Source organism: Temnothorax americanus, unplaced genomic scaffold (genome assembly GCF_048541705.1).
Source record: "Temnothorax americanus isolate GAGA-0224 unplaced genomic scaffold, ASM4854170v1 Scaffold1, whole genome shotgun sequence".
In the NCBI taxonomy this organism is placed as follows: domain Eukaryota; kingdom Metazoa; phylum Arthropoda; class Insecta; order Hymenoptera; family Formicidae; genus Temnothorax; species Temnothorax americanus.
In genome coordinates, this window is record NW_027509230.1 from 7,490,301 (window position 1) to 7,515,781 (window position 25,481).

The window sequence follows — 25,481 nt, forward strand, 5'->3', positions numbered from 1 at the left end:
GAACAATATTAGCGAAACATCGCACAGGCACCGTTATTAGTTAGTTTCGGAACTCCTTACGAAATTGTTATGGAATTATTGATTAGGGATCGCAGAATAAAGTAAATGTTGTATTTCTTATATAAAAAAAGTTGCATTCTTTTGTTATTGCACAGAGTCCTTAATTGCTAACTTCCGAGTTTCCTGAGTAGACAAGTATCGATAATCCTGCGTAATATTACAATTTTTAGTCTCCCTTTAAAAGATAGCTTAACTTTATGTATTACCGAATAAATTATTGTGTTCGATTAACTACATGAGAATTAATGTATGTAACATGAAAATATATATTTCATATTTACAAAGTTGTATAAGTGTAATAATCCATATTAGCAATCAGAGCACTGATTTTCGTGTTCAGGAGATAATTCGTTACATAACACTGCACATAACAATTTTTGTAAGTACGTCAAAATTTTCACGAGCAATATGCCATTGCATTGTACGTCCGGAATGTTATCACTGGCTGCAAAGGCCCATCCATAAGTGGAAGCAACAAGCGTCGACGAAACCTTCGACTAGGGCATAGACGTCTTCCATGTTAATCGGCACGTTAATCTCTGTGGACTTCCGATAAACGGCGCATAAATCCTAAAACCAATGTTAATTTTAATTTTTTTGTGACGACTTCGTTTTATATTTCAAATCTCGCATTCGCGTTCTACTCACTCCTCTCGATGTGTGCATATCGATGGTCAACATCATGAACGCTTGGAGGAGAGTCGGATGCAGTATGAGATGATGAGTGATATTCCCGTCAGAGGTAATAAATTGCTTGTGGTGCTCTTGATATTTATTTTGCAACACCTTGGACAATGCTTGATACCACGAAACTGGTTGGTTAACAAGAGGACCAAGTCTAGGGTCCAGGTTCACAAGGGGTTCGATGTGGGCTAACGAGCAGAGCTCCCTGAACTCGGTGTACGTCATCGAGGTCTTGTTCTCCAATAATTTGTCCCAAAGTAAATGCGTCCGACACTGCAATGCGCCGCGCTCCACCATGTTCGTTATGTGCTGACGCGCAGCTTTCGCCTGGGCCATAATCATCTGTTGCATGAGCTGTTCGTGCGACGAGTAGTAGCCCAGATAATTCACCGATTCCTGGCGAATTTGCACTAAATGCGGCGATGATGACGACGACGCGTTTGATACTGCATTTGGGATGTTGGAGTTTTGCGTTAGGGGGGAGTTTGGAACTGGTGGAGGCGTTGGCGCCGAACTGTTTTGAACATTATAGCTCGCTGTTTTAACATCGGCATCTTTAGCAGTCACATCGCACGAGAAATCGAGACTCTTCTCCTGCTGATCGGTATTTGATAGCTCTGTCCTGAAATTGCCTCTCACAAACGACGGTGTAGGCGAGACGGAACTGGATTCCACCGGGCTCTCCGTATACGAGCTGTTGGCGGGCTTTCCAACGCTGTACACGGTCCTAAATTTGCCTAGTTTGTTGTTCTCTACTTCCCTTTTTGGATATAATTCCCTCTTGCTTGTCAACATCAGATAATATTTCAAAGTGATTTCAGTCCTCTCGATTTGCGGTGATTGTTCCATGCGCGACACGATTAGCGCTACGTCGAAGTCGTCCGTGCACTTTGTATCGTGAGCGTCGCAATAACTGACTGAGGGAGTACTTTGCAATTTAATTAAGACATATTCGTTATCATGAGATTCCTGGAGCTCGCCGGACATCACGAACACACGCATGCCGTACAGTTTCTCGTGTGAAAGCAAATAGGAGTACAACGTACGTGCAGGTATCGCTATATCGCGTATTGTTATCACGTCTGAAACAACAATGTCAAATGTACACCATATTACGAAATAAACGAACGCGATCCGAATCACCGAGATGTGTTCTTGAAGCTTACCGCTGTATATTAGATTTCTGGCATAATTCGGCGCCTTGCTGTAATATTTGATGAAGTCATCCATAAAGTGAGTGAGATGGTAACCTTGTTGCAAAGACCACAATCCAGTTCCAGCGATGTAAGAGTGAATACAACGCAAGTGAAAGTCATATGTGAACGAATGCAGATGCATGTTGATTTGGATCTTGTCGCAAACATCCACGAAGCTTAGTACAAACTGTAACAAATCCATTCGTAAACTCTCCCATATCATATTATTGTATAAAACCCGACTGTTTGTCTATCCGTCCGTATATACGCATGCAAATGCAATTCGAATTTATCTTACTTGGTTCATCATACCGCTACTCGTCTTCGTCTGCAAGCGATTGCATTCAATAATATGTAACTTTACGCAGAAGAACGGCTGTGACAGGTGAACTTCGAACAACAAAATACCGCCCAGCATGGACTTCTTGAGATAATAATACTGCTGCTGCGCGTGCTCCTCGTCCCTATAAAAAAAGAACGCAATGCACATATAGAAATACGCATGTTTACTACATCAAAATCTACTAATGCAGAATTCGAACAAACGTTTTATGTGGTGACTCCACTTGGATTGGATTGAAGCCCAGAATCTGCAGATACTGTTTATATTCGGACAGCATTGACTTGCAGAGCTCTTGATGCCATTTTATCATAATCGCGTTCGTCGGTTCCTGTTTCGACTGCGCTGCTTGAGACGGTTCATGCACGTTGCTGTTCAAGCCGAAGTGAGACGGCTGCGGCGGTGTCAATGAATGATCCCTCGTAGCGGCAGACTGCAAACGCCAGGCCGGTAAAAAGAGGAGGGGTGTGTGGCAGAAGTGTATCAAACGAGAATGTTGCTTGAATGTGTTCAAAGCATTCAGCGATATCGGTATGTTGGACGTGCGGCTCTGCCACATTGCATACAACTTCTCCAGATCCTCTACAAAGATACATTCACGCTATGTTACAGTAATCATTGCGGTACACGCAAAGTTTGGTGATCAACGTTACCTTTGATCCTCTTGTCTCGATGCCGTAGATCCTGCAAGTCGTAGGCAGCCTTTACGATCGCATCCGTCGTGTTATGAGGATGCGGAGCGCTCGGTTTCGCATCGCGCATTGCCTGCCCGACCACTTGAAGCCACGAAAACGCGTTGTTCTTCATCGACGGCGCTCGGTTGCTCGATCGCGTCCAGTCTTTATCTTGATTTGAATGGCCAGGAAATTTCGCTAGACTTTCCATATCGTTGATTTGGTAATATTGAGAACCGGGCTCTCTCTGCTGAGGTTCCCGAGTGAGCTTGTGATGAAATATACCCAACTTTTGCATAATTATGCTGGTAAATAGACTCGATCTAGAGGAAAGCCATGTACCTAAGCTTGTCGTTTGTTTGATCAATTTTTCGGATTTTTCCTTGGACCAGTTATACATATAAATGATTATCTAAAAATATAATATAAAATTTAAATATTCAATATGATTCGTAAATGTGTGTGTGTGTTTTATAACTATGTGCCATATAATGAACACTAACGTTGTCACTCAGTATTTCAGCTAACAATATCCTTTGTCTAGGCACAAAATTCGATTCTGATATCAGGGGATTAAATTTTTGCAATTGTTTTTGATCTGTAACATCAAATATAAAAGAATTAATAATGAGATAGATATGTGTGAGACTTAAGTTAACGATTTGTTAAACTTAACTGACCCTTAGGAGCAAGCAGTTCCGGATCTATTTCTTTACTCAAAGATGCCTTCCATTGATGAAAGTTTCTTGCGACTAAAATGCACTTGATGTAAGTAGTTTGCTCATCTTTATTAAACTCGTGCGGCACGTACACGGGTGAATTTGCGCTTTCTTGATCCGCATTTTCCGCTAACGATTGATCGGAACTGTTCCGGATGCTGTCAGACCACTTAGGTGCAGATCCAGCTTTATGCGAAACAACAAATTGATTTAGGAACGGTTGTCGATCTTGCAAAACAAAAACTTTACTGGACGTGTCTGGATCTTGACTACGTATGAGATTCTGCAATTCTCTCACGATCACGGGAATCGCATGTCTGTGGTGAATGATCACTTCGTGCTTTTTCACGGCAGGGACACCCATTTCTAGTGCAAACTGAAACCAGCGCGCCAGTGTAGTATGATAAATCTCATTCAATTTTCCTTTCTCGCCGAGCTCGTACTGATTAATCGTTAAATTGTCGGAAACTTGTGACGTCTTTACAGATGTTTGGACTTCTTTGTTTTCCGTTGCAGTTTCTCCAACCTCTGAAGGATTAATAGCTAGCTCCGTCAAAGGAGTCGCTAGAAGATTATATTCCGTGACTAAGTCCCAAGTACCATGTTTCACCGCGGATGACAATTTCAGAATTAAGGATTCCAAGTTGACTCTGCCTTGCTTCCAGATTCGAAATTCGATCAACATCTGCGCGTTTGGTTTAGAATCACTTTTATAGTCGTAAACGTTGGTTGATACGATGCTCTCGAAATTCTCGACCCTTAACAACTTAGGAAAGCTCGACTCGTTCGAACCATTCGGATACGCTGAGGGTTCTCCTTTGCCATCGGTGATCGCTAACGCGATACAAGCTATACCTTTGCTACCACTCGAGTGACTCTGGTTGTATAAGAAAATATCGGATTCGGATACTCTCTTTCTAGTACCATCTAACGGAGTGTAATCCTGAAAATGATAGTGAGCTCCGTGATCCGTATATTTTGGCATGTACAAGAATTGTAGTATATTTTGCCTCAAGTAATATCCTAAGGCATCCATATACCGTAAGCAGTGTGATTGCACCGATAGTTGCACTATACACTCGGGAGACTTGTATGGTTTTTGTATGAAGTGCACGTCCGCCGGTGTCAGCTTGCACATTGGATTACGTGCCAACATCACAGATAGTACTTCCAGTACCGCGTCATCGAGACGATTTTGCAATACTTGCACTAAATCTCGTTTGACTTCCGGACCAGCTTCCGATATCCCATGTACCATCAGAATAATCGAATCGCCAGTTCTATTCAAGATATCAGATTCTTTTTCGCCAAACGAGCGAACTCTAGGTCTTGTGTCGTTCGCTAGCGCATGATCGTTCACCAGGCCGGTGCTCTTAGCCTGCGATAAGGATGCTACGCTGTTGCTTCGCGAGACAACTAATTTCTCATCGCTCTCGGACAATTTATTCTGCAAAGGTTTAATATCGTTCGTCTGCTCGTGAAGCCGCAGGTAAAATACATTCTCGTTATTCTCTTGATATACGAACATATTATTTCGATTATTAACTGAGAGTCTGTTAAGTACGCCGTGCAACGCTTTGATCCCTCTCGATAACCCGGATCTTCCAGGCCCGGTCTTTAAGCGGGGATGTAAATTGAAGGGTTCTTCCCAAATGACAGGGCATCTGAACATGCCTGGTGTAACATTTGAAGTTGAAGAATTGTGATTCTGAAAAGGATTTCCCAATTCACTGCCAGTTTCTCTCCAAGCATTATAATCTTCAGTGGATTCTGGTTCCAACAGTCGATCGCATATGCGAGTATCGTGAAGATTTTGTAAAAGTAAATATTGATTCACTCGCCGGCATATAGCTTTGATTTGAACAAGCAGCATTTTCTGTATTTGCGAATAACTATCCACTTCTGGCGAAGAAAGTTCCAAAAATCTATATAATAAGATCGTGATGTTACAAATTTTTTTCTTGCTTATTATACGTATGCAGCTGTTGCTGCACGAATAAAGCAACAAACTTTTTATTTACCAACCTGCAGTGAAAATAGACATTAACATGACTACTTTCAACACTCATAATTAGCCAGAAATTGGGTAAACTATCTCTGCGTTTATCAAGTTCTATCAACCACTGATAATCATCCTCGGAATTACTGCTATCGCCTTCATATCCGTCATCCGTCCCGTGTTTCCCTTCAGCTATACTTGATATCTCAGAATAATAACCTGGAGCATCTCCAGAATCTTGCCCGTTTATTTGAATTGTAGTAGCAAGGATTTCTTCTTGCTCCACATTTTCAATGCTTTCGTCTGTAATTAAATTTCAATAAATAAAAGTCTCTAGAAAAATGAATTGTTTTAAATATTTAGTATAATTTTAGTATAATTTCGAAATATCTAGTATAGTTTTTTAAGGGATGGTATATTGTTAATATCTTCTTAAAAAAGACATACTTTGTATTATATAATTGTTCAATAAATTGCAAATAATATAAGATTATTTACCATCCTTTAATGGCTGTTCTTCTACGTCTATGTGTAATGTGTCTGCTTCTATATCAGGTACTATTATTTCCGGTTTCTTAACGAAGTAAAACAAATCGGCTTCTTGGCAAATGCAGTACTTGTCAATCTCAAGATTTTTCAATTCCTTCAAAAATTTGGGCGAGCTACTTTCAGATGGGAAAACAAAATGTAAAGGTACTTTATCCATCGAGCAACTGGATCTGTCGGTGGATTCCGATACGTGCTGTGCTATAAACTTTAATGTGTCAGCATTCGGTGAAGAATGATCCAGAAGTGCCGTCGCAGTTTCGTCTCGTAATAGCCACTCAATCTCATCCCTTAAGCTGATTACCGCATGATGCTGAGGCAGTTGCGGCATTCTTTCCTGCATCGATTCAGTCTTCGCATTTGCACCCGGACTGCTACCGCTCGGCATGCTACCGAACGTCGAAGCGCTGCAGTAAGACGTCGTCCTCAATGCAGGATAACGTTCCAATGACACTTCCAACACTTCTTTTGGAAGGTTCAAACATATGATATCCAAAGTAACTTTCAGATCCTCCAAAGTTAATTCAGCAAGATTTCTTTCCTTGCCGTCATTAATCCTTTGGACAATCTCGGTAAAGCAAGTAGGCATCAATTTAACAGGTATACTGGAAAGCTCGGAGCGGAAACGAATCGAGCAGCTCAAATGTAAGAAGAGCGGCTGATCTTTCATGTTCCACGTGTTTTCCTCATCAAAATCGCTGATAAGCGAATCTTTTGAGTTAGAATGGGACAGCTTCTCGTTGTTATGAAGATTTATGACCGGCCATGTAATATTGACAGCTTGACTTACTGGCAAGCAATAATATATAAATGTATTTAATAGGTATTATATAATATAATAAAAGTTTCTATCTTTGGAATATATAATGGAATATATTTTGATTATCTACCTTGGTTAGGAGAATCTGTTTTTGAAGCCGGCATTTCAGAGTGACATGTGAAATCATCTAATTCGTCATCGCTATCTGTTCTTTGTGATATCATTTCCTAAAAATAACACAATCGTTGTAAAATAACGAATTATCATTATTATAATAATACAAAGTATACACAAAGATGCGAACCATCTTTTCTGACATCCACGATGGTAAACAGTAATAAAATTCTGGATGCGCAGGTACGGGCCTAAATGCGACTGCCATAATCCTTTTAAATTTATTTTTTATCAAACTATGTAATGATTTAACATCGTTGCACGCGGAGATTTTTAATTGATTCATTGGTAGATCGCCTTCTACCAACATGCTCAAATGTCTGCACACCGATCGTAAGTAATTTGTAATATTAATCTCTATCAGATTTTCTTCGCATTGTGCCACAGCAGCCTCCATATCTTCGTAGCTTAATGACTGTTGCAGTGCAAGTGACTTATAAACTGCGACCACGTAGCAATGACAATGTGCTAAGCTCAACAACTTGCAATGCTCCATCAAACTTCGTTGATCTACCACAAAAAAATTAATTGCTAACATCAATTTTAATAGCGTAGTAAGAAAATGTCAATAATTATTCTTTAAAATATTAATTTTTTTACATCATTAACATTATATCTCAAAAATATGTATTTGCCTACCGCTAGAAATATTGTCAGAATCTTCGCTCTTTGGTTCTGGAGATGAAGGCTTTGTGTTACTTTCCGATTTGAGACTGATGAAATCTTCGGAAATTTGCTCTCCGATCTTAAAGGTATGATCCTGATAGATATCTTTATTCTGAGGTGTTTGCAATTGACCGACCAGCGCATCAATTAATAATGCTAGCGAACAATCATACACGTATACAGGTATAACAAGGCTGCCCTCATTGTCAACATTATCAAAATTATGGTCTACATTAGCTTTCGATGTGCTATTTGCAGTGGTAGATTGACTAGAAATTTTTGACTCTCTACGTTCCAATGTCACAAAGTCAGGTACATTCTCTGCACACATTGTTGGAGACGATACCTTTTCGTTCATATCGAGATCAAAAATATCAGAATCGCAATTCTTCTCGGAATTGTTACTTGTGCAGTTATCACCTGTGTACATTATCAAGCGGACATCTTTTTCAGTTGCTGGTAATATTGTGATAATGACATGTGTCGTGCTAATTCCTTTGACAAAACACTTCCACCTCGGATAAATGTCTGACGCGTCATCTCTACAATTTTTTTCTAAAATAAACGTTATACAATATAGAATCATTTTAAAAAGCTGTGGAATATTATATCTTCGTAAAAAAATACAAAAAAATGCAAATAGTAACGTGAAGTATTTATTAATTTCGTAGTATGATAATTAAAGAGTCTAATGTATATCTATAGTACCTTTTTGTATAAAGAAAGGTAACGGTGGAATATTCTCGCGTGGTCTGTTAAGAAGCATTTTAGTGAACCTTTGTGATTCTGCTGACGTAAGCAGTAGTTCTTTATTGTGCAATTGTTTCATATGTTCCAGGAAGTTTCCCATAAAAATCCTATTTGCACTATCCCTATCTTCATCGATATGTACAGAATCTAATAAAATAAGATCAATTACTTATTTTTGTATCCCTTTTTTCTATTCATTGTTAAAAAAAAAATAAGTCCCTAACCATCGGCGAACATCGAGAACAAGAGTTCTGCCTGCTGACATTTTGATAAAATGCTCAGAGTATCAAACGAGAAGTACATGGGATGTATCCTCTCGTCGATGATCGGCGTCGGTTCAAAGGGCTCGGTTGGGTTTGGACATTCTGAGATACGATCCGTAGACGTGCCCACAGCACCGTGATATTTAACTCCTTGGTGCGCTTGTCCGAACACAATCTCGGTATCTTTTTCCGCCGGTGTTACTTGGCTCAAGAGGCTCAAGTATTCTAAGGTCAATAGAGCGTTAATACATTCCTCGTCTATTCGGGCAATCTAATAGGACAAAAGTGATAGTACATAGGATTTACAAAAACAATTTTAATAATTACATGCGAAATAAATACAAATAAACTTGTGTGTATAAATAAACATTCTGAAAAACTTTTGTGCTGGATGTATAATAGTTATTACACATTATTATAACTTCTCCCCCCCTCTCTCTCTCTCTCTCTCTCTCTCTCTCTCTCTTTCTCTCTCTTTCTCTCTACATATAATAACAAAATATATATTTATATTTATATATTTATAAAGAAATATAGGAAGTATGAATATAAGAGGAGAAGGGATGGCAAGATAACTATAACATTTTTTACACGCGTCTTAAAACCTAGTGCAAATTAAAAATATAAAACTCATCATAATAATTTTTGAATCTTAAATTTATCAAGCACACATACTTAAGTATTAACAATCAAGTACAATTACACGAGAAACAAAATTCGTGAACTAATTATAATCCATCTGCCAACAGCACTCAGTCGCTCAGCGATTAACAGATAATCATATTGAAGTTCGCGTAGATAAGTATCCTCAAGCAGGTGACCAAGTTGCAATTGCACAGGATCAAATGTCGATTCCGACGATCACGGGGGATCAGGAATAAGTTGGAGGAGTTGAATCTCACTTTCATACAAAGCGCAGAGACCACTTCTCCACTTGAACCGTGACACCCGCTTCATCCACCAACGCATCTCGGGGATGATCGATTTTGGGGCGTGAAAGATTTCACCAGGTGGAACAACACTTTGGGCTACGACTGCGAGACGACGTCAAACCGCGCAACTCTGAGCTGGAAGAGTTAGATCTGACAAGTTATCAAGACTCACTGGTCGCTCACTGCCTAGATCCTCACTTCCAACTGAGAGTCACGCGGATACGAGGATTTCGAAGAGAACACGAAGAGCGGAGGCGGACGACGATAGAAGATGCGATTCGCGTGCCTATCCCAGAGGCGGTCGACTATGTTCTCTGGTCTTAATCTCGTGCGGAGTCACCTGATGATAACGAGACAAAGACTTTATTCCCGCGAGGTTCTTCGCGGGCGCACAGGCGAGCAGAAATCCAGTCGGGTCATCTTCTCGGGAGAGGACTACTAAATTCGTCATCGAACCTGGACGATCGAGCCCGTGGGCTCAAGGACGACGTCGCGCGAAGACCATGCTACGACTTGGCCGCATGACGGAAACCATGATCACTTCCAATCTACGCGCGAAACGTGATAAAAAAGAGTCGTCACTTGGGATTCGGTGATAAGAGACTTCGGGGAGCACGTAGAGTATTATGCAGAGGTAACCGGACGGTGTGCGGCGTTGTAAAATTGCACGAAAAAGATAATCCGATCACTAGTGAGCGCAGGGCGCGTATTGGGCCCTATATATACCTGAGGCGACTGATAGGAAAACCTCGTTCCGAGGACCCTCATCGATATCGAAGCCACTCCCCGATAACGATAACGACATGTAGCGATAGACACTTTTACGTTCCCCATTCTCCATTTCACAGGCCGTTCTCGGTTTCACGGGCCGGAAACGCGAGCCAAAAATGAGACTTTGCGCCTTTCGAGATTACAAAGCGCTTCTCCTCGTCGCGCACCTTCCTGAGAGACGCATGTGAAAAAAGTCCAGGCGTAATAATAGGATCATCGTATTCGAGTTTCATTCTCCTTTCAACAGGAGAAACGATATGAATTGAAGATAGAAAAAAAAAAAATTATGTAAAGGAATTACACTTGCCTAAGCGGATGCGTCCTTGTGTGAAACGCGCTTAGATAAATGTTTGCGTTATTCGTGATGTGACGATAACGACTTCTGATGACTGACACTGTTCCACCGTTAGCTTCGACTTCCAGTTCCGATGGGGAAAGATAATCGGAAAAGGCCTATCCACGCGCGAGGTCCTTTCCCGTACACGATTATCGGGCATGACCCTTAGATCCGTCGAAAAGGTCTATGAGAACTTCGAAATTCAGAGCCGCGCCTTTTACGCAACGTTAAATTCAATTCGTAAAACGAGCGTTGGCGTTCATTTTAATTTCAATTCAATCCGATTAATTATAATGCGAACGTTAAAGCGCGCACATAATTTGCAAAGTCAATGAATGTGCTGAGGACACATTTACGCATTCTCAAGTTGGTTACCAAGTAAAGACTACGCTTTTTTAAAGAATTTTCTTGAAAGAATAAAATCATTAATCAACTAGATTATTATTTATAAGAATAAAATATAATATAATATAATATATCAGTGTCGGCGTATTTTTAAGTTTGGTCTCCTGATTAGCAACGTTCTCCAGGTAACGAGTGAACCAGATAACAGTTATCTAGTTAACGTGAACTTATGCTAGAATTATATTCGTATTACACAAAAATATGTTACAAATTTCAATTATCGAGCACATCTATAAAAATAATGATTTCCCGTTTCTCTACTGAGATTTATAAGAATTAAAATAATTAATCTATGGTAATTTTCAAAAGATTCAATAATATAAATTAATAAACCGTACTTTAAACAGCTGTTTCGTTATCTATCGATAACATTATTTATGTCAAAATGCGCGCAAAAAATTACAAAAATTAATATAATCACATAAAAAAATTACAAAAATTAGCATAAAACGTTATAAATCTCCCTTTTCTTTTGAATTCATGCGTGGAAAAAGTTGCAATCAAATCGTATTGCGACGATAGAAAGCATAAGTATCTTTATCCTTATCATCCTTCATCGTCAAATGACAGTGCATACATGGATTTTATAAGCATCTCTATCAGAATTGGAAGAAAGATAAGATTTAAGATAAAGCTACATTACATGCTATGCCGTGAAGTTAAGATATTTACGCGAATCGCGTTCTATTACTGCACTGATTTCAGTTAAATTATTAATTTAATTTCTCTTTTATATCTCTTTAGAGCCGTTTGTTTGATAATCATACGTGCATATTTCATCTGTTTTCAATAATCCACCTCTAATAGATATAAAAATTACACAATATTCTACATTTTTGGAGAAATAGTATGACCTGTAGTATAAACTATTCCGACTATTCGTATAGACGTTACGAAATGGAAACGAATGAACTAAGCAATCGTTAAGCAAATAAAAATTCTTTTAGACGCTTCTATTGTTGTAAAAGATAGGAATTAGGCAAGATAGGAGAGAGAGGGAGAAAGAAAGAGAGAGAGAGAACACGTTTCCGCCGAAACTTCGAGAACGCGGATGGGCGTATAGCGTATATGAAATACACATATGTCAAATATGTGCTATAAAACATGACAATTCAAGCTGGAAACGAAGTAGATTAAATAATCCGCTATCGCCGAGCGATATTTACTATTAGATAGATTCAGTGCCCAGCAAAATAAAGCACTTTAGACGACTGTACATCAGAATAATTTTTGTGTTACCACGCGCATTATCAAGTTAGTTCAAGATAAGAAGGATAGGAGTTAATGTCGGAAAGTAATCGTCGGTTTCAGAAACTCGTAAAATCAAGATAGAGTTACCGAGATATGTATTAATCAGTCATATTACCAATCACACGTGATATTTAATGTAAATTTCAATAAGTGATTTTGAAGATTGCCAAATAGCTATTTTCCTGTTGCAACAATCAAGTAAAACAAATATGCAAGCTATCAGAATTTTCTTAGAATATTATTTACGATTGTGGATATCGTCAGAGATTACGTGATAACATGTAATTTTATCAATGATTAATATTGCAATTTTTAATATTTCCACCGCTATATAAATTATGTATATATATATTGCACGTATATCGCCAGAAGTATCGAATAAAGATATCTTATCATTCTCAAGACGTTCAAGGAATTAACCGCGTCTTATCAATTTAAGCAAGCTCATAGATGTGTTACCGTAGAACTTTATTGAAATGGGTAGACTAGAAATATATATATATATATATATATATATATATATATAGACATTTTTTATGACTGATTAACTTGTATCAAATGGATCATAAAGATATTATATACGTCTCTAATATCTACGTTCGGAAAGACATTAATAAGTATACTGATCGAATAAAACTATTATTTATTGATGACTCAACATACACACATACATACACACACGAGACTAAAATTTTTATCAATGTCATGTCTGTACTTACTGCATCTGGTAATTGATGATACTGCAGAGGATGCATATACATAGCAATCGACTGTGTAGGCATTTGTACGTAGCCACATTGCGGTTCGACCCAAACCTCGGTGACAATTTGAAAATCGCTGTATCCTTCGGAATCTTCAGTCCATACTTCCGCCTCGGCGATACCTGACATGTAAAATCATCCATTTGTCGTACAAATAATCCTCTTATTCGATCGATAAATATCGCTACCTTCTTCCGTGTCATCTTCGGTACCGCTGTCGCGTTCTAATGCTGCGTTCGGCACAACATGCGGTGGGAACAAAACGTACTGAATAATACACGGATAAGAATTCTCATCGTTCCCGAAGCCCTGCATTTGCACTTCTAACACCATGTTTGTGATGCCAGCTGCCGAATACGCGAAATTAAAGCCCTCTCCTAGACGTATTCTGCGAACAAAACAAATATCTTACTGCCCCATTCTTGTAATATCCGTAACATGCAAATGCGAATATATTTACTTCGTAATTGTAGAGAGTATTCTCGCAATTGCAGTAATATTTAATCTCGAAAAAGTAATTCCCGGAATGGTCTGAACGAACGGCCGCTTCACGTGCCACAGCCAACGATTGTGGTATAAATATCTGGACAGGGTAGTTGTTAGACTACCACTTAGTAGTCCTAGCGCAACCCTGGTGCAGGTTGGCTGAGTTCCATCAGGGAATACCACCATACTCAGATTGTTCGGTATACGCTCGTATCTTACGAGAATTCGCTCGAGCGATTTATGTATTATTGTGCAACACGGAATCTCACGTTGCTCCGTCGGTCTATTTGGCAATGTGAGCTTGGATAGTCTGTCAACGAGATCTACAACTACGTTGTGGCGGACGACACCTTCGGTGCCGCCGGCGAACGCTATATTGAGTACGACGCAGAGCGCTTTGCAATTAATGCGAATCAATGAGAATGACACCGGCGGCTTTTCCGCCTCTCTGTATATGAACTGGACGTACGTGTGATTCTCGACTAGCACAAAAGTCGCCCAATTTTTCAACATAGCATATAGTACGGCCGCCGCTTGCCGGCTCTGAACGCACTGGAAACGACCGCTCTGATTCGCTTGGTGAAGATGTCTTGGCAACGGTCTGTCGTAGGCTAGAATTAACGTAATCCTTTGAGTGTGCATCCAACGCGCCCACTGAAGCGGATCCAGAGAGACAACCGGTTGCCATATCTGTCCAAACTGTGGGCAGGCGGCGTCACTATAAAATAATAATACATAGTTGTATTAAATTGTAATTTCTCTTTATCTTGAATAAATATGTGTCATAGCCATATCGTATTAATTGATATAATATTATTTATGCAAGCAAATAAATGTACCTAAGTTGTACTGTACTTGGCGACGGATAAGACGACAAGTAAAACACAGGCATTCCGCTTCTGATGGTGTCTGGTACGCTGTACCACGTCCATCCAGATCCAGGAAACCAGCTGAAGTGCGCTAACATATTGTCGCTTTCGGTTAATGATGTTAATGCTGTCCAGAAACGAGAGATGACACCTTGACGATAATGCGAGTTCAACGGTTTTTTCGATAGGCATGTAATGTCATGTAAAAATTCATATGGCGCTGTAATAAAAGATAATTTTAGTTCAGGCTACGGATAGACGTTTTTATTATGTTACTCTCAACATCTGTAATAATTTATTATCTCTAAATCTACCTTCTATGGTAATGGTATATTGTATCACGTTGGATAGAGATAATGATTTTGAAGACCATGGACACGTCACTAAATATTCCAAAAAAACATTCGTTTTCCATAATAGCACGAAATTTATTTCAAGAATGTCGTCTCGTACATTGGCTCTTTTTATCAAATATCCTTCTCTTAGACGACAGCACAGCAGACTGCTTAATGTACAAGTAACTTTGTCGTCGATCTGTTTTTTCTTCAAGAGTTGACCGCTTTTAGGTTCATGGAAGCAATTATTTTCAGTTCGCCAGCAATGACGACCCGATATATCGTTGTTCGATACGTCCCGATATAATTGCCAGCACAAAAAATGCTTATGATAAAGATTTATATCTGTTCCGTGTACAGGTATCTATAGATAAAATAGTTACATTGCAATCAATGTTGCTGCTAGTCAGGCGCAGCGGTATAGATTAGATGTCTACGTACCACGTATGAATTGAAGGACATATAACTACCGAGTGTAGCCGCGGAGATAAAATACAGCAGGTCTTGATATGGCACTAAACCGTCCGCGCAATGTGGATCGTATGCGCTGCCTACGCGTAAAAAACTACACGCGACCGTCGTTGCGCGTAGTTGCTGTATAATGGAATCCAACGTGTGAGCGTTCTTAATTCCGACGATACCATCCGTGACTATTACCATATCTGAAAATGTTCCTTTCTCTGTATTCTCCATAATACTATTGCATAGCATACATTAGATAATCGATTAAATATGACATCATAAATTGCGAACTCACGTGCACAGCTGTGCTCAGGTAAAAGTGTCAAAGCCAGCATCCCGTATCTCAACATATTTACAAAACTAGCTTCCGGCGAAACTATGGAGATATTACAATTATTTTTGTTCAAACAGTTGCTACTTTCCTCAAAAAGCCTCCCTACCAAACGCTCGCTCTCTGCCCTTAAATTTTCTAACTGCTGATTAGCTATGGCTGTGACGGTCGCTACTCTCTCCTCTAACAGGTACAACTGTTTCTCTACGTATTGCGTGAGAGAATTCACGTTACCCGCAGTGATCAGCCATCCTTGTACTAGTACTTGTTGCGCCGGGCTTGTAAAGAACGGCGTATGAGCTATCACAGTCACATAAATTTCAGGCTGCATCACACGCCTGCTGCCTGGTATCGTAAACTACAGACATACGATGAATTAAGAATCTTCCTATTTTACATGCATTTGCAACATATCGAGAAAAGAATACTTACTGGTCTAGTTATACCTTCAAGACATCGTTTCGTCGCCAGATACACCTCATCAATGACAATCTCACCACTTTGTACATCCTAAAGAGACATAAATTTTATTTCCTGACTGACGCCGCTACAAAAGTTAGAATATTTGACAGCAAAAGTATTAATTTCGTAATACTTACAACAGTGGCAAGCGACGGACTTAAATCTAAGCTAAAGACCATCCTATATTTGTGCGCCAGGAATACAATCGATGTCGTCGAAACAACTTTATAAAGAAATTGGTGGCTGGTATCTATAGACCATGCAACAGGCTCATCCTTCGGCAGCACCGATACTACTTCCAGCTCCGGTTCCTCCTTATTCTTTATATTCGGGCATTGTATACTTATCACAGAGTCCAAATGCTCCAGCAGCCATTGAGCTCTCACATTGCGAGAGATGGGAAAGCCCTTCTTCATTAACAGAAAGATAGTTTCCGCTTCTAGCACGGTTCTATCCTGTACAAAGGAAAACTACAGTTAACAAAAGCAGTAATTACTACAATAATTCCGTCGAATGTCACGCTCGTTTTCAGCATATTGCGACTGCTTTGAACAACGGGATAAAAAGCATTCCGTTAAAAATCGTATAATTATCACATTTAATGTGATTAAAATTAAATTAATTATACTACTTGAAAATTGTGTCGTTAAAACCGTAAGATACATTTTAGAAACTTGAAAATATGCAAGATATGCTTCGTCAAAATTCCACATTGCTGTCATCGTGTCTGCGCTGACAGACATCATTTTTTTTTTTTTGGTGTAATTTAATCTGACAGACATCAGTCGCAAAGAGAGGTTATGTCCGCCTGCGTCGTCGAAGAGCGGATGCGAAAAAAATCGGTTGCGACTTGCGACGCGATCAATTCGGGCTTACCTCGCTCCTCGCGCTCGCCATGACGAATTTTCCGCCACGTTCTACCAGTCTATCATTATTAATAAAACCATCGAACTCGCCAGCAGGTCGTCAGCGCGTTGGATCGAAAATAAATCATCGCGACGCGCGTGCAGCGCGGGACGTTGCACCGTGCGACCGGGGCAAATAAACTGTGCGTCCGATCGGCCAAAGGTCACATTATCGCGTTTACCGCGACTTTTGCGTATGTCCGCGAAGCGATAAACATACTCCAACATAACCTCAAAGCGAGCTGGCTGCCGTGCACGCGCCGCGCGATGACGTTTGGCGCCCGCGTGCGCTGCGCCAGGCCAGGCGCGCCTGGATTGCTGGAATGCACGCGAGCTGGGATCTGGAATTCTGGATCGCGCGTGCGTGCGTGCGTGCACTTCGCGATATGCGTTCGAAGCCCTCGCCGAATTTCCAAATTGCGAGAACTCCCCGCGTCCGAGCACTTTGAGCGCAATTGAGCGCGATTCTGCACGTCGCGTTCGGATTGTCCGCAATTTTGGAAAAAGAATTAATCCTCTGGCGATTCCCAAAGAATCTCAAGTGTCCCTCATCGTCGCACGCGCGAATTTCAGCTTTCAGCGCAAATAAAAGTGCGGTAAAAACGCGCCGATAAAAGTCGATGCGCGCGGAAAGCGATGAAAATTATGCGCCGCAAATACGAAGGAATTCATGCGTTTCCAGATTAACGCTGATTGCGAGGAATGCGAGGAAGATTTTGTCCCGCGATATTTAGAAATGGCGCGTCTCGATTCTCCTTATATATTCTCTCTCTTCCGCTTTTTCTTTTTAATTGGTAGATGATAAAGTAATTTTTAAGATCGGAGTTTATATCATGCGGCGGTAACCGAGTAGGGGACACTTCAATTACCAATCGTGATAAAAATCGCAATGACATTTCTTAAATGTTCTCCGGGAACGATAACGATGCATATTATATTTAATTATGATAAACGATATGTCGTTTATAATTATGCGATTCTCTTGGAAATCAGACTGGTCGACCCCATGGAATAGAAAGAAAAATATATATATTAATAATAAAGCTATACGCTAATTATACATTTTCTGCTAAGTACGTACAATTCAAAAAATTCGAAAAATAGAGCCGTTCAGTTTGGCTTCTGAAAATCTCTCCTTTTATGAGCTTGTATAATTATAAAGCCGTAATTATATTGTAATCTTTCTCGGAATAATCGATCAGGCCACGACATCGCGCAACTATACTTTGTAAAGATGATTATAATATAATTTACGTCACATCGCATATTTATTATTTCGGTTAATGTTTATTAAATTGTCATCTGCGCTGCACGTGTAGGATTTCGCATATTCATTATATTTTTTTCTATTTAGTTCATTCTGCTGCGTGCAGGAATGCGAAAGAAACTTGGGTGTGAAGTTACATCATTTGTATGTACACGATGATAAATTCGTAGCCCACAGATGATCAAATAATACACTTTTAAAAATATTTACTTTACAATTATACCGAAGGCATTCTAATTAAGGAATTTTAATTTCAAACTCCGATTAATTCAACCGGCATGATTGCATGAAGCAGAAATTCGAACTATATAATTCGTTATCCTCAATCTGATCCTTTTTTCGAACAGAAAATTAGTAATTCTATCCATGTTAACAAAATGATGCGGGCAGTGTATGGGCCGGATTTCACCGTCTCCGATTAAACTCGATCACTCTTCACATCTCTTTCTAACTTTCCTTCTTATGTTTATTTTTATCAATGTAAATTAACCTTAATCTCGGTTTAACTTACGTTTTATCTCTTTCTAATACTGTCTCTCTTTTATGTTTATTTTTATCAATGTAAATTAACCTTTAATCTCGGTTTAATTTACTTTTTATCTTTCTTTAGTTCTCTAAGAAGAAAGAGATGAAGAGTGAGTTTAATTGGAGGATCAAGTTAATCGGAGACTGTGAAATCGACTCTATTATATTACTCGATAAGTTAATCACCGAGTAAATTAATCGGAAAGAGAGTGATTAAATTTAAGTTATCCTAAAGATTTCCCAGGTAGCATATATTATACGTTTATATTTCATACATTATACGTTTTTTGAACGTATACATATAGTTTATTCATAACCGCCGTAAAAAACCATTAAGAAACGTTTGAACAAAAATGTTTTTGAAACCATGATTTAAAAAACGTATCTTTTACATTTCTACAGTTAACAAAAATACCAATTTGTTAAATTTTTCCTTTCAAAATTATAATTTGCTTTATTTGTCATCGGACATCAAATCTGAGCTTAGAAAACTTCCAAGTTGGAAGTTCCAACAGTTGCAAAATAAACGTTCTCGCTGGCCATGAAAGAACATTTATATTATACGCGTGTTCCGTTTTGAAGAACTTCCTGAACTGGTGCACACATTAGTAATGCAATTAAGTTAGAGTGAGGCAAGTATATTTTGTTTCACTTCAATGTTTAACTTATTGCACGAATGTGCACCAGTTTAGGAATTTCTTCGAAAAAGAATAATAGACGTCATAGATGGTATATATATATATATGCATAAAGCTTCTAGAACATTCTCACGCATGCCTCAAAGTCATAAACACGTTCAAAAGACGTGAAAAGTAGGAATTTTCAATGTCTTTATCTAAAATGTCTTTATCGCATTAAAACAAAACGTTTCTATAATAATTTTTTAAACGTTATTTTATCGGAAAAGAAACGTTCCATCGCGCGAACGTTTTTCGAATGGACATTTTTAGTCATGATGAGAAACGTTTCTAGAAATCGATTATAAAACGTTTCGGAAAAACGCTTATAAAACATTTCTGAAACGTGTGTATGTGCTACCTGGGGTTGTTTCTTTTTTTGTAAAAGAATTTTTATCGGAGTTTTACTATATGTATTTGCAGTCATAAACATAGGTTTTGAGTTTGTATAGTTTATCTTCAATTTTGCGGTAAATACGTCAGTACTTTTTATTACGTGATAGATAATCTCTTCTCGCATCCGACATGGACTTTCCAGATTTAAGGGGAAAAATTACAAATGTATAAATTCTTAGAAAGCTTTCGTATTTGTCGGAATTTCCTCACATGAATTGAACATTTTTTATGATCTTTCTGAATATAAACATCACGAATTTATCGTCATTTTTATTTCTATCTGATTTCTCGCGTATAATATATATAATATGACGTTGCGAGAAACCGCGCGTACAGCTGCAGCAACATAAAACACATAATAAGCTTTATTTTTCGTGCAATTTCGGAACTAGTTTTGAAATACTTTGAGTTTTGCTACGCCAAATCGCTTGTAACGTCATATATTAAGACTATAATTTTAAATATATCTATATTTATATACAAAGTTTGTTTGTAGATTGCACTCTAATGATTGGTGCATAATTTAGTGCAATTTGCGTTGAGTTAAATTCTCTTTTCCTTAGTCTTTCGCATATCTAAAGCGATCGACTACTGAGTTACAAGGTTTGGAGAAACTAAATGTTGAAAAAAAAGAATTATTGGTGGAATAAAAAGCTCGAGTAAACGGCTTCTTCTAAAACGGCTAAAAAATAGTCGATCAAACGCCTCGAAATTGTTATAATCTGTGATAATGGCGATCCGCGATTGGACGCTCGGCGGCGCATGTTAATGGCAATGACATTGCGAGAACGAAAAGAAGCGTAGCGCGGCGTTTTATCCGCTCACACTCTCTCTCTCATAATACCTTCGAACCGTTCAGAAAACTGCTGATTTGCAGTCGCAAAACGTCGGTCGTGTCGAACCAGCCTCGTAGATCGTGCGCTCGCTCGATTCCGATCTCCCCCCCTTTTTTTTTTTTAAGTACGTGCATATTTTTTACGTGGTTCGAAAATTGCTGCGGCGGCAATTTTTTGGAAAGCGAATCTTGAAAGGACCTAAAGAGAGCAGCAGAAATTTGAAGATATCCCGCCAAAACTCAAAAGAAAATCGAAAGAATTGAAACGTCGCCAATCGTCGACCCTGTTTACGAGTTTATCTTCCCGCCATCAATGAACATGGTGAGTGACGTCATCGATTTGAATTTCAAATTCTGGCGGCATTGTCATTATTATCGTTCGACAACTTGTGGCGACTTCGAATTACAATTAACTTAATTGATGATTAATATGATAGAATTATTAATATTATATTCTTATTTAATGTGAAAAGAATATGGAAGAAAGATTGGAAGCAACGAATCGTAGTTCGAAAGTTCACTTTACGCGATTGTTGTCTATTTCTATAACAATATAGATCAAACTTACTTTTCATTCTTTTCTAATTCTTAGAATTGCTTAGAAGTAATTCTTAGAAAAAAGTAAAAAGTAAGTTAAGCCGAGATTAAAGTTAATCTGCATTGATAGAAATAAACGTCTATTCGTTAAATTAATCTCCGATTAAGTTAATCGACGAAAAGAAAATATTCTCTCAAAAATTTTTACGTTTAGAAAATTATATTCGCAAGACACACGCGCTGTTCTTTTTTTCAAGTCAACGTGAACTATTGTGAATGCGACGCCGTCGGAATAAATTATGTAAATAGCTTTGAACAGAGAATGCACGTGGATTCAATCGTCAAGAACACGATAAGAGATTATTATAATAAGTTTTTAATAGGTCGCATTAAATATTCGACCGTGCACTATATATTGTGTTACTTTATTCCATAAAGCCGTGATTAGACTACGGATTGGGATTGAGATTGGATTGAAATTTAATCAATCAGAATAAAGAAAACTAACTTCAAGTTTAGTAAACTTTGCTCTAATTGGTCAAATTTCAATCCAATCTCAATCTGTCACGGCTCAGATTCAGTCTGATCACGGCTTAAAGATATGCGGGAGAGTTCAAGGTTGCAAGAAACGATAGCGTTGCAAAAAACGGAAGCTATCTTTTTCCTTTATGATAAGCTTCTAATTGACAAATACATCACATTTATGTGATGTATTTATTGATATGTTGCATAAATGTCGTTTTAAAGATATTTAACGATATACAGCGAAATATTGAGTAATTTGCATAGTTAAATAAAAAAGAATTTACAGGAAACAATTTCAACACATTAATTATAATACATAACTAAAATAATGACGTATTCAACGCTAAAAAGAATTAGCTAAAAGTTTTTTAATCGCATCTATACATGATTTATTTATGCACCGTCATGTTAGATTTAATATTAACCGTCAAGTGACATTTGAATAATTTAATTCAACGTTCAAGTGTCATCCTAATTTCGCACACATTCATGCAGTATCGTACATAATATTCAGCCAACAGGTGAAGGAAACGAGTCATTAATGTAAATTTCGAGACGATGATTTAACAATCCGCGCCAAGAAAGATAATGTCAATTTTCTATAGATTTTGCGCTACGTTCAGAAAATAATAAATTATAATGATATAAAATTAATTATATGCCCAGCGTCACAATAATTCACGTCGGTTGTCCCGAAAGCGAGAGTGTAAACGGTGAACGCGTTGTAATAGGCGCGAGCGACACTAGTTCTACCTTTTACGACGCGCATTTTTTTTCTAATTAATTTCATTTCGAAACGGGGCCGGAGCGAGGCCTCGTTTCGGTCGTGGTAGGCCGTTTCTCCCGTCGAGTCGATTCGACGTTTTCACCAACGCTAGTACGTATGATACGGCCGCATGCGTCGTGTGCGTCAGTAGTGGGTTCGTTGCCGAGCCGAGCGGTCATGAGGAGTTGGGGTTTTCTCGCATAATCAGTCGGACTTTCCTCGTTTGGCCATCCCGTCGCGTTCCCTCTCAACGTGTTTCTCCGCACCGAGGTGGACTTTCAGTCTCAGCGTTACGTTTTCGCTTTCAGCTGATCCGACAGTACGCCCGACGCGGTGCCAGCGCTCGTCGTCCCGTTAACGCTGCAAAAGGTAATGTATCCGCTATCTAAAGATATACAGACAGGTGTGTGCTGCGTCACTGTTCTGTCACTTTCTCCTTTTCCCTCGTCCCGTCTTGCACGTTGCGATTCCGTTTCCTCCCCTCCCCCTTACCTTTTTGCTTCCGCGAGGCTCGGAGTCGAAGATGACAGGTCGTTATCTAATGTCATCGTTCCCCTCTCCCTGCTCGTTTCCTCGCACGCGAATTATGCAATTCTCAGGAGATTGGACGTTCGTGCGATTATTGGATTGAGATCATTTCCAGATTGCACACTGTCATGCTACCGTCGGTTTTTTTTTCCAAGTATTATCTCGTGTTCAATATCACCTGTAGATTTATGTAATTTGTGAACATATGCCCCAATTCCTTTCACTTAGCATTATTTAAATGTAGAATATCGTTGAAGTATTTTTAGAACATTACGACACATTTACCGATTATTTTTTTCATTTTGGCAATTTGATATTTATAAACCAACGTATTTTTTCAGATCTGCTGAAAACAATGCCGTGCCCTTTCTTGACTCGTCTGTCCGCAAACTACGTTCGCAATTACGGAACGTCCCTGATAATGAATTACCGGCAGCTCTGCCCAGTAATGTCAAGATTGTTCAGTACGATGACGGAGTCGGAAGAGTCTCAGCCGATTCCCGAGCCTGTACAGAATCAGTGTCCTTTCTTGTCCAGAGAGCGGGACGCCGTCAAGAAAGCCAGTCCAGCGATGGAGGAAGATGTTATCAATCTAGGTGAACAGAAGGGAGAAGGGGCGCAGTTCCCTTATGAGGAATTCTTCCACGAGCAAATTATGCGTAAGAAGAAGGATCATTCGTACCGGGTGTTCAAGAAGGTGAATCGTCTGGCTGAAAACTTTCCGGTGGCCATGGAATACTCATGGGGCGAGAAACCGATAACCGTATGGTGCTCCAATGATTACCTAGGAATGTCGCGTCATCCCGCGGTGATCAGCGCGGTCCGAGAAGCGTTGGATAAGTTCGGCGCTGGTGCCGGGGGTACGAGAAACATCTCGGGCAACTCCATGGGTCATGAGAAGTTGGAGAAGCGGCTGGCGCAGCTGCACGATAAGGAAGCCGGTTTGCTCTTCACCTCGTGCTTCGTTGCCAATGACTCTACTCTGTTTACGCTAGCCAGAATTCTGCCAGGTTGTCACCTGTTCTCCGACGCCGGGAATCACGCCTCCATGATACAGGGGATAAGAAACAGCGGCGTGCCGAAGCACATATTCCGGCACAACGACGTGGAGCATCTGGAGGAGCTCCTGTCGAAGGTGGACAGAAGCGTGCCAAAAATCGTGGCGTTCGAGACGGTGCATTCTATGACCGGCGATATCTGCCCGTTGAAGGAGTTGTGCGACGTCGCGCACAAGTACGGGGCGATAACGTTCGTCGACGAGGTCCATGCGGTTGGTCTGTACGGCTACTCCGGCGCCGGTATCGGCGAAAGAGATTGGGTGCTTGACAAAATGGATATTATATCCGGCACCTTGGGAAAGGCCTTTGGCAACGTGGGCGGCTACATCGTTGGTTCCGCGAGGCTGATTGATATGATAAGAAGTTACGCGGCCGGTTTTATTTTTACCACTTCGCTACCGCCCACCGTGCTATACGGAGCCTTGACTTCCGTCGAGATTTTGGCATCGGACGAAGGCAGGTCATTGAGGACGAATCACCAGAAAAATGTGGCCTATATGAAGTCTATTCTTACCGCCGCCGGTCTTCCGTTAGAACCGTCGCCTTCTCATATAATTCCAATAAAGGTGAGCTGCAACCATATGGTTCAATTAATCATTCATCGTAATTGAACAACAATTGTTAATATAAAATGATATTCTTTTTTTGTTTTAGATAGGAGATCCATTGGTGTGTAGTCAGATAGCGGACCATTTATTAAGAGACAAAGGGCACTATGTGCAAGCTATAAATTACCCTACGGTTCCAAAGGGCGAAGAGAAATTAAGACTAGCTCCAACACCGAAGCACACTCGGGATATGATGGATAAATTTATGCGGGACACGTTGAATGTTTTTCATCAACTGAATATATCCACCAAACCGAACGATGCGCCGCGTGCTATCCTGGTTCATTGACGAATGTATATATAATACAGATGATTATCATACAAACGGAGTCTATCAATGTATAGAGTATTTATTTATCTAGCCTGGTTCGCACATCAGTTGTGTTCCAGCAACATGTGCAATTATCAGTATATAAAATTCCTGCTATATCAAGGTTAACAATTAACAGAGGTTTAAATAAAGTGTTAACTGATAAATTGCATGTATCCTTCATGTGTATCCTTCCCTCTTATTATTAGTATTTCAAAGCTATGTATACAATCTGTGATAAAAGCGAACAGCTATAATTCAATATGTATGACCACAAAAAATAATTACAATTATTTTTTTATTAAAAACTA

The 25,481-nt window shown here is 39.4% G+C and overlaps 2 protein-coding genes across 3 annotated transcripts; one reads left to right on the top strand and one right to left on the bottom strand.

Moving 5' to 3' along the window:
• Positions 1 to 97: 97 nt before the first annotated feature.
• Positions 98 to 17,952, bottom strand: LOC143907605 (KICSTOR complex protein SZT2). 2 transcript variants are annotated; one of them, XM_077424561.1, is made up of 25 exons: positions 17,110 to 17,947; positions 16,371 to 16,688; positions 16,204 to 16,281; positions 15,736 to 16,129; positions 15,420 to 15,640; positions 14,958 to 15,342; positions 14,614 to 14,863; positions 13,749 to 14,492; positions 13,477 to 13,676; positions 13,247 to 13,410; positions 8,793 to 9,102; positions 8,527 to 8,715; positions 7,792 to 8,373; positions 7,283 to 7,662; positions 7,109 to 7,205; positions 6,171 to 7,007; positions 5,699 to 5,975; positions 3,635 to 5,598; positions 3,458 to 3,552; positions 2,934 to 3,366; positions 2,487 to 2,862; positions 2,239 to 2,404; positions 1,911 to 2,127; positions 709 to 1,826; positions 98 to 630 (listed from the first exon to the last, which is right to left on the bottom strand). In XM_077424561.1, the coding sequence occupies exons 1-25, from the start codon at positions 17,128 to 17,130 to the stop codon at positions 499 to 501; spliced, it is 9,948 nt and encodes a 3,315-aa protein (XP_077280687.1). In that variant the 5' UTR covers positions 17,131 to 17,947; the 3' UTR covers positions 98 to 498. The 2 variants fall into 2 exon arrangements, with proteins under 2 accessions (XP_077280687.1, XP_077280633.1); XM_077424507.1 differs by having other exon boundaries at positions 709 to 2,127; positions 17,110 to 17,952.
• A 2,663-nt stretch (positions 17,953 to 20,615) lies between these two features.
• Alas (5-aminolevulinate synthase) lies at positions 20,616 to 25,432 on the top strand. The gene is made up of 4 exons (XM_077425351.1): positions 20,616 to 21,160; positions 22,975 to 23,035; positions 23,536 to 24,818; positions 24,907 to 25,432. Exons 1-4 carry the CDS (start codon positions 21,152 to 21,154, stop codon positions 25,147 to 25,149), a joined length of 1,596 nt encoding a protein of 531 aa, XP_077281477.1. The 5' UTR covers positions 20,616 to 21,151; the 3' UTR covers positions 25,150 to 25,432.
• Positions 25,433 to 25,481: the final 49 nt, after the last annotated feature.

Coding starts and splice junctions, on each gene's coding strand:
- Alas (XM_077425351.1), top strand. Junction 23,036..23,535: donor TCCCGTTAACGCTGCAAAAG/GTAATGTATCCG, acceptor GTATTTTTTCAG/ATCTGCTGAAAACAATGCCG. Junction 24,819..24,906: donor CTCATATAATTCCAATAAAG/GTGAGCTGCAAC, acceptor TTTTTGTTTTAG/ATAGGAGATCCATTGGTGTG.
- LOC143907605 (XM_077424507.1), bottom strand. CDS start 17,130: ATGGCGAGCGCGAGGAGCGAG. Junction 13,411..13,476: donor CGAAGATGACACGGAAGAAG/GTAGCGATATTT, acceptor TTTACATGTCAG/GTATCGCCGAGGCGGAAGTA. Junction 631..708: donor ATATGCACACATCGAGAGGA/GTGAGTAGAACG, acceptor CATTGGTTTTAG/GATTTATGCGCCGTTTATCG.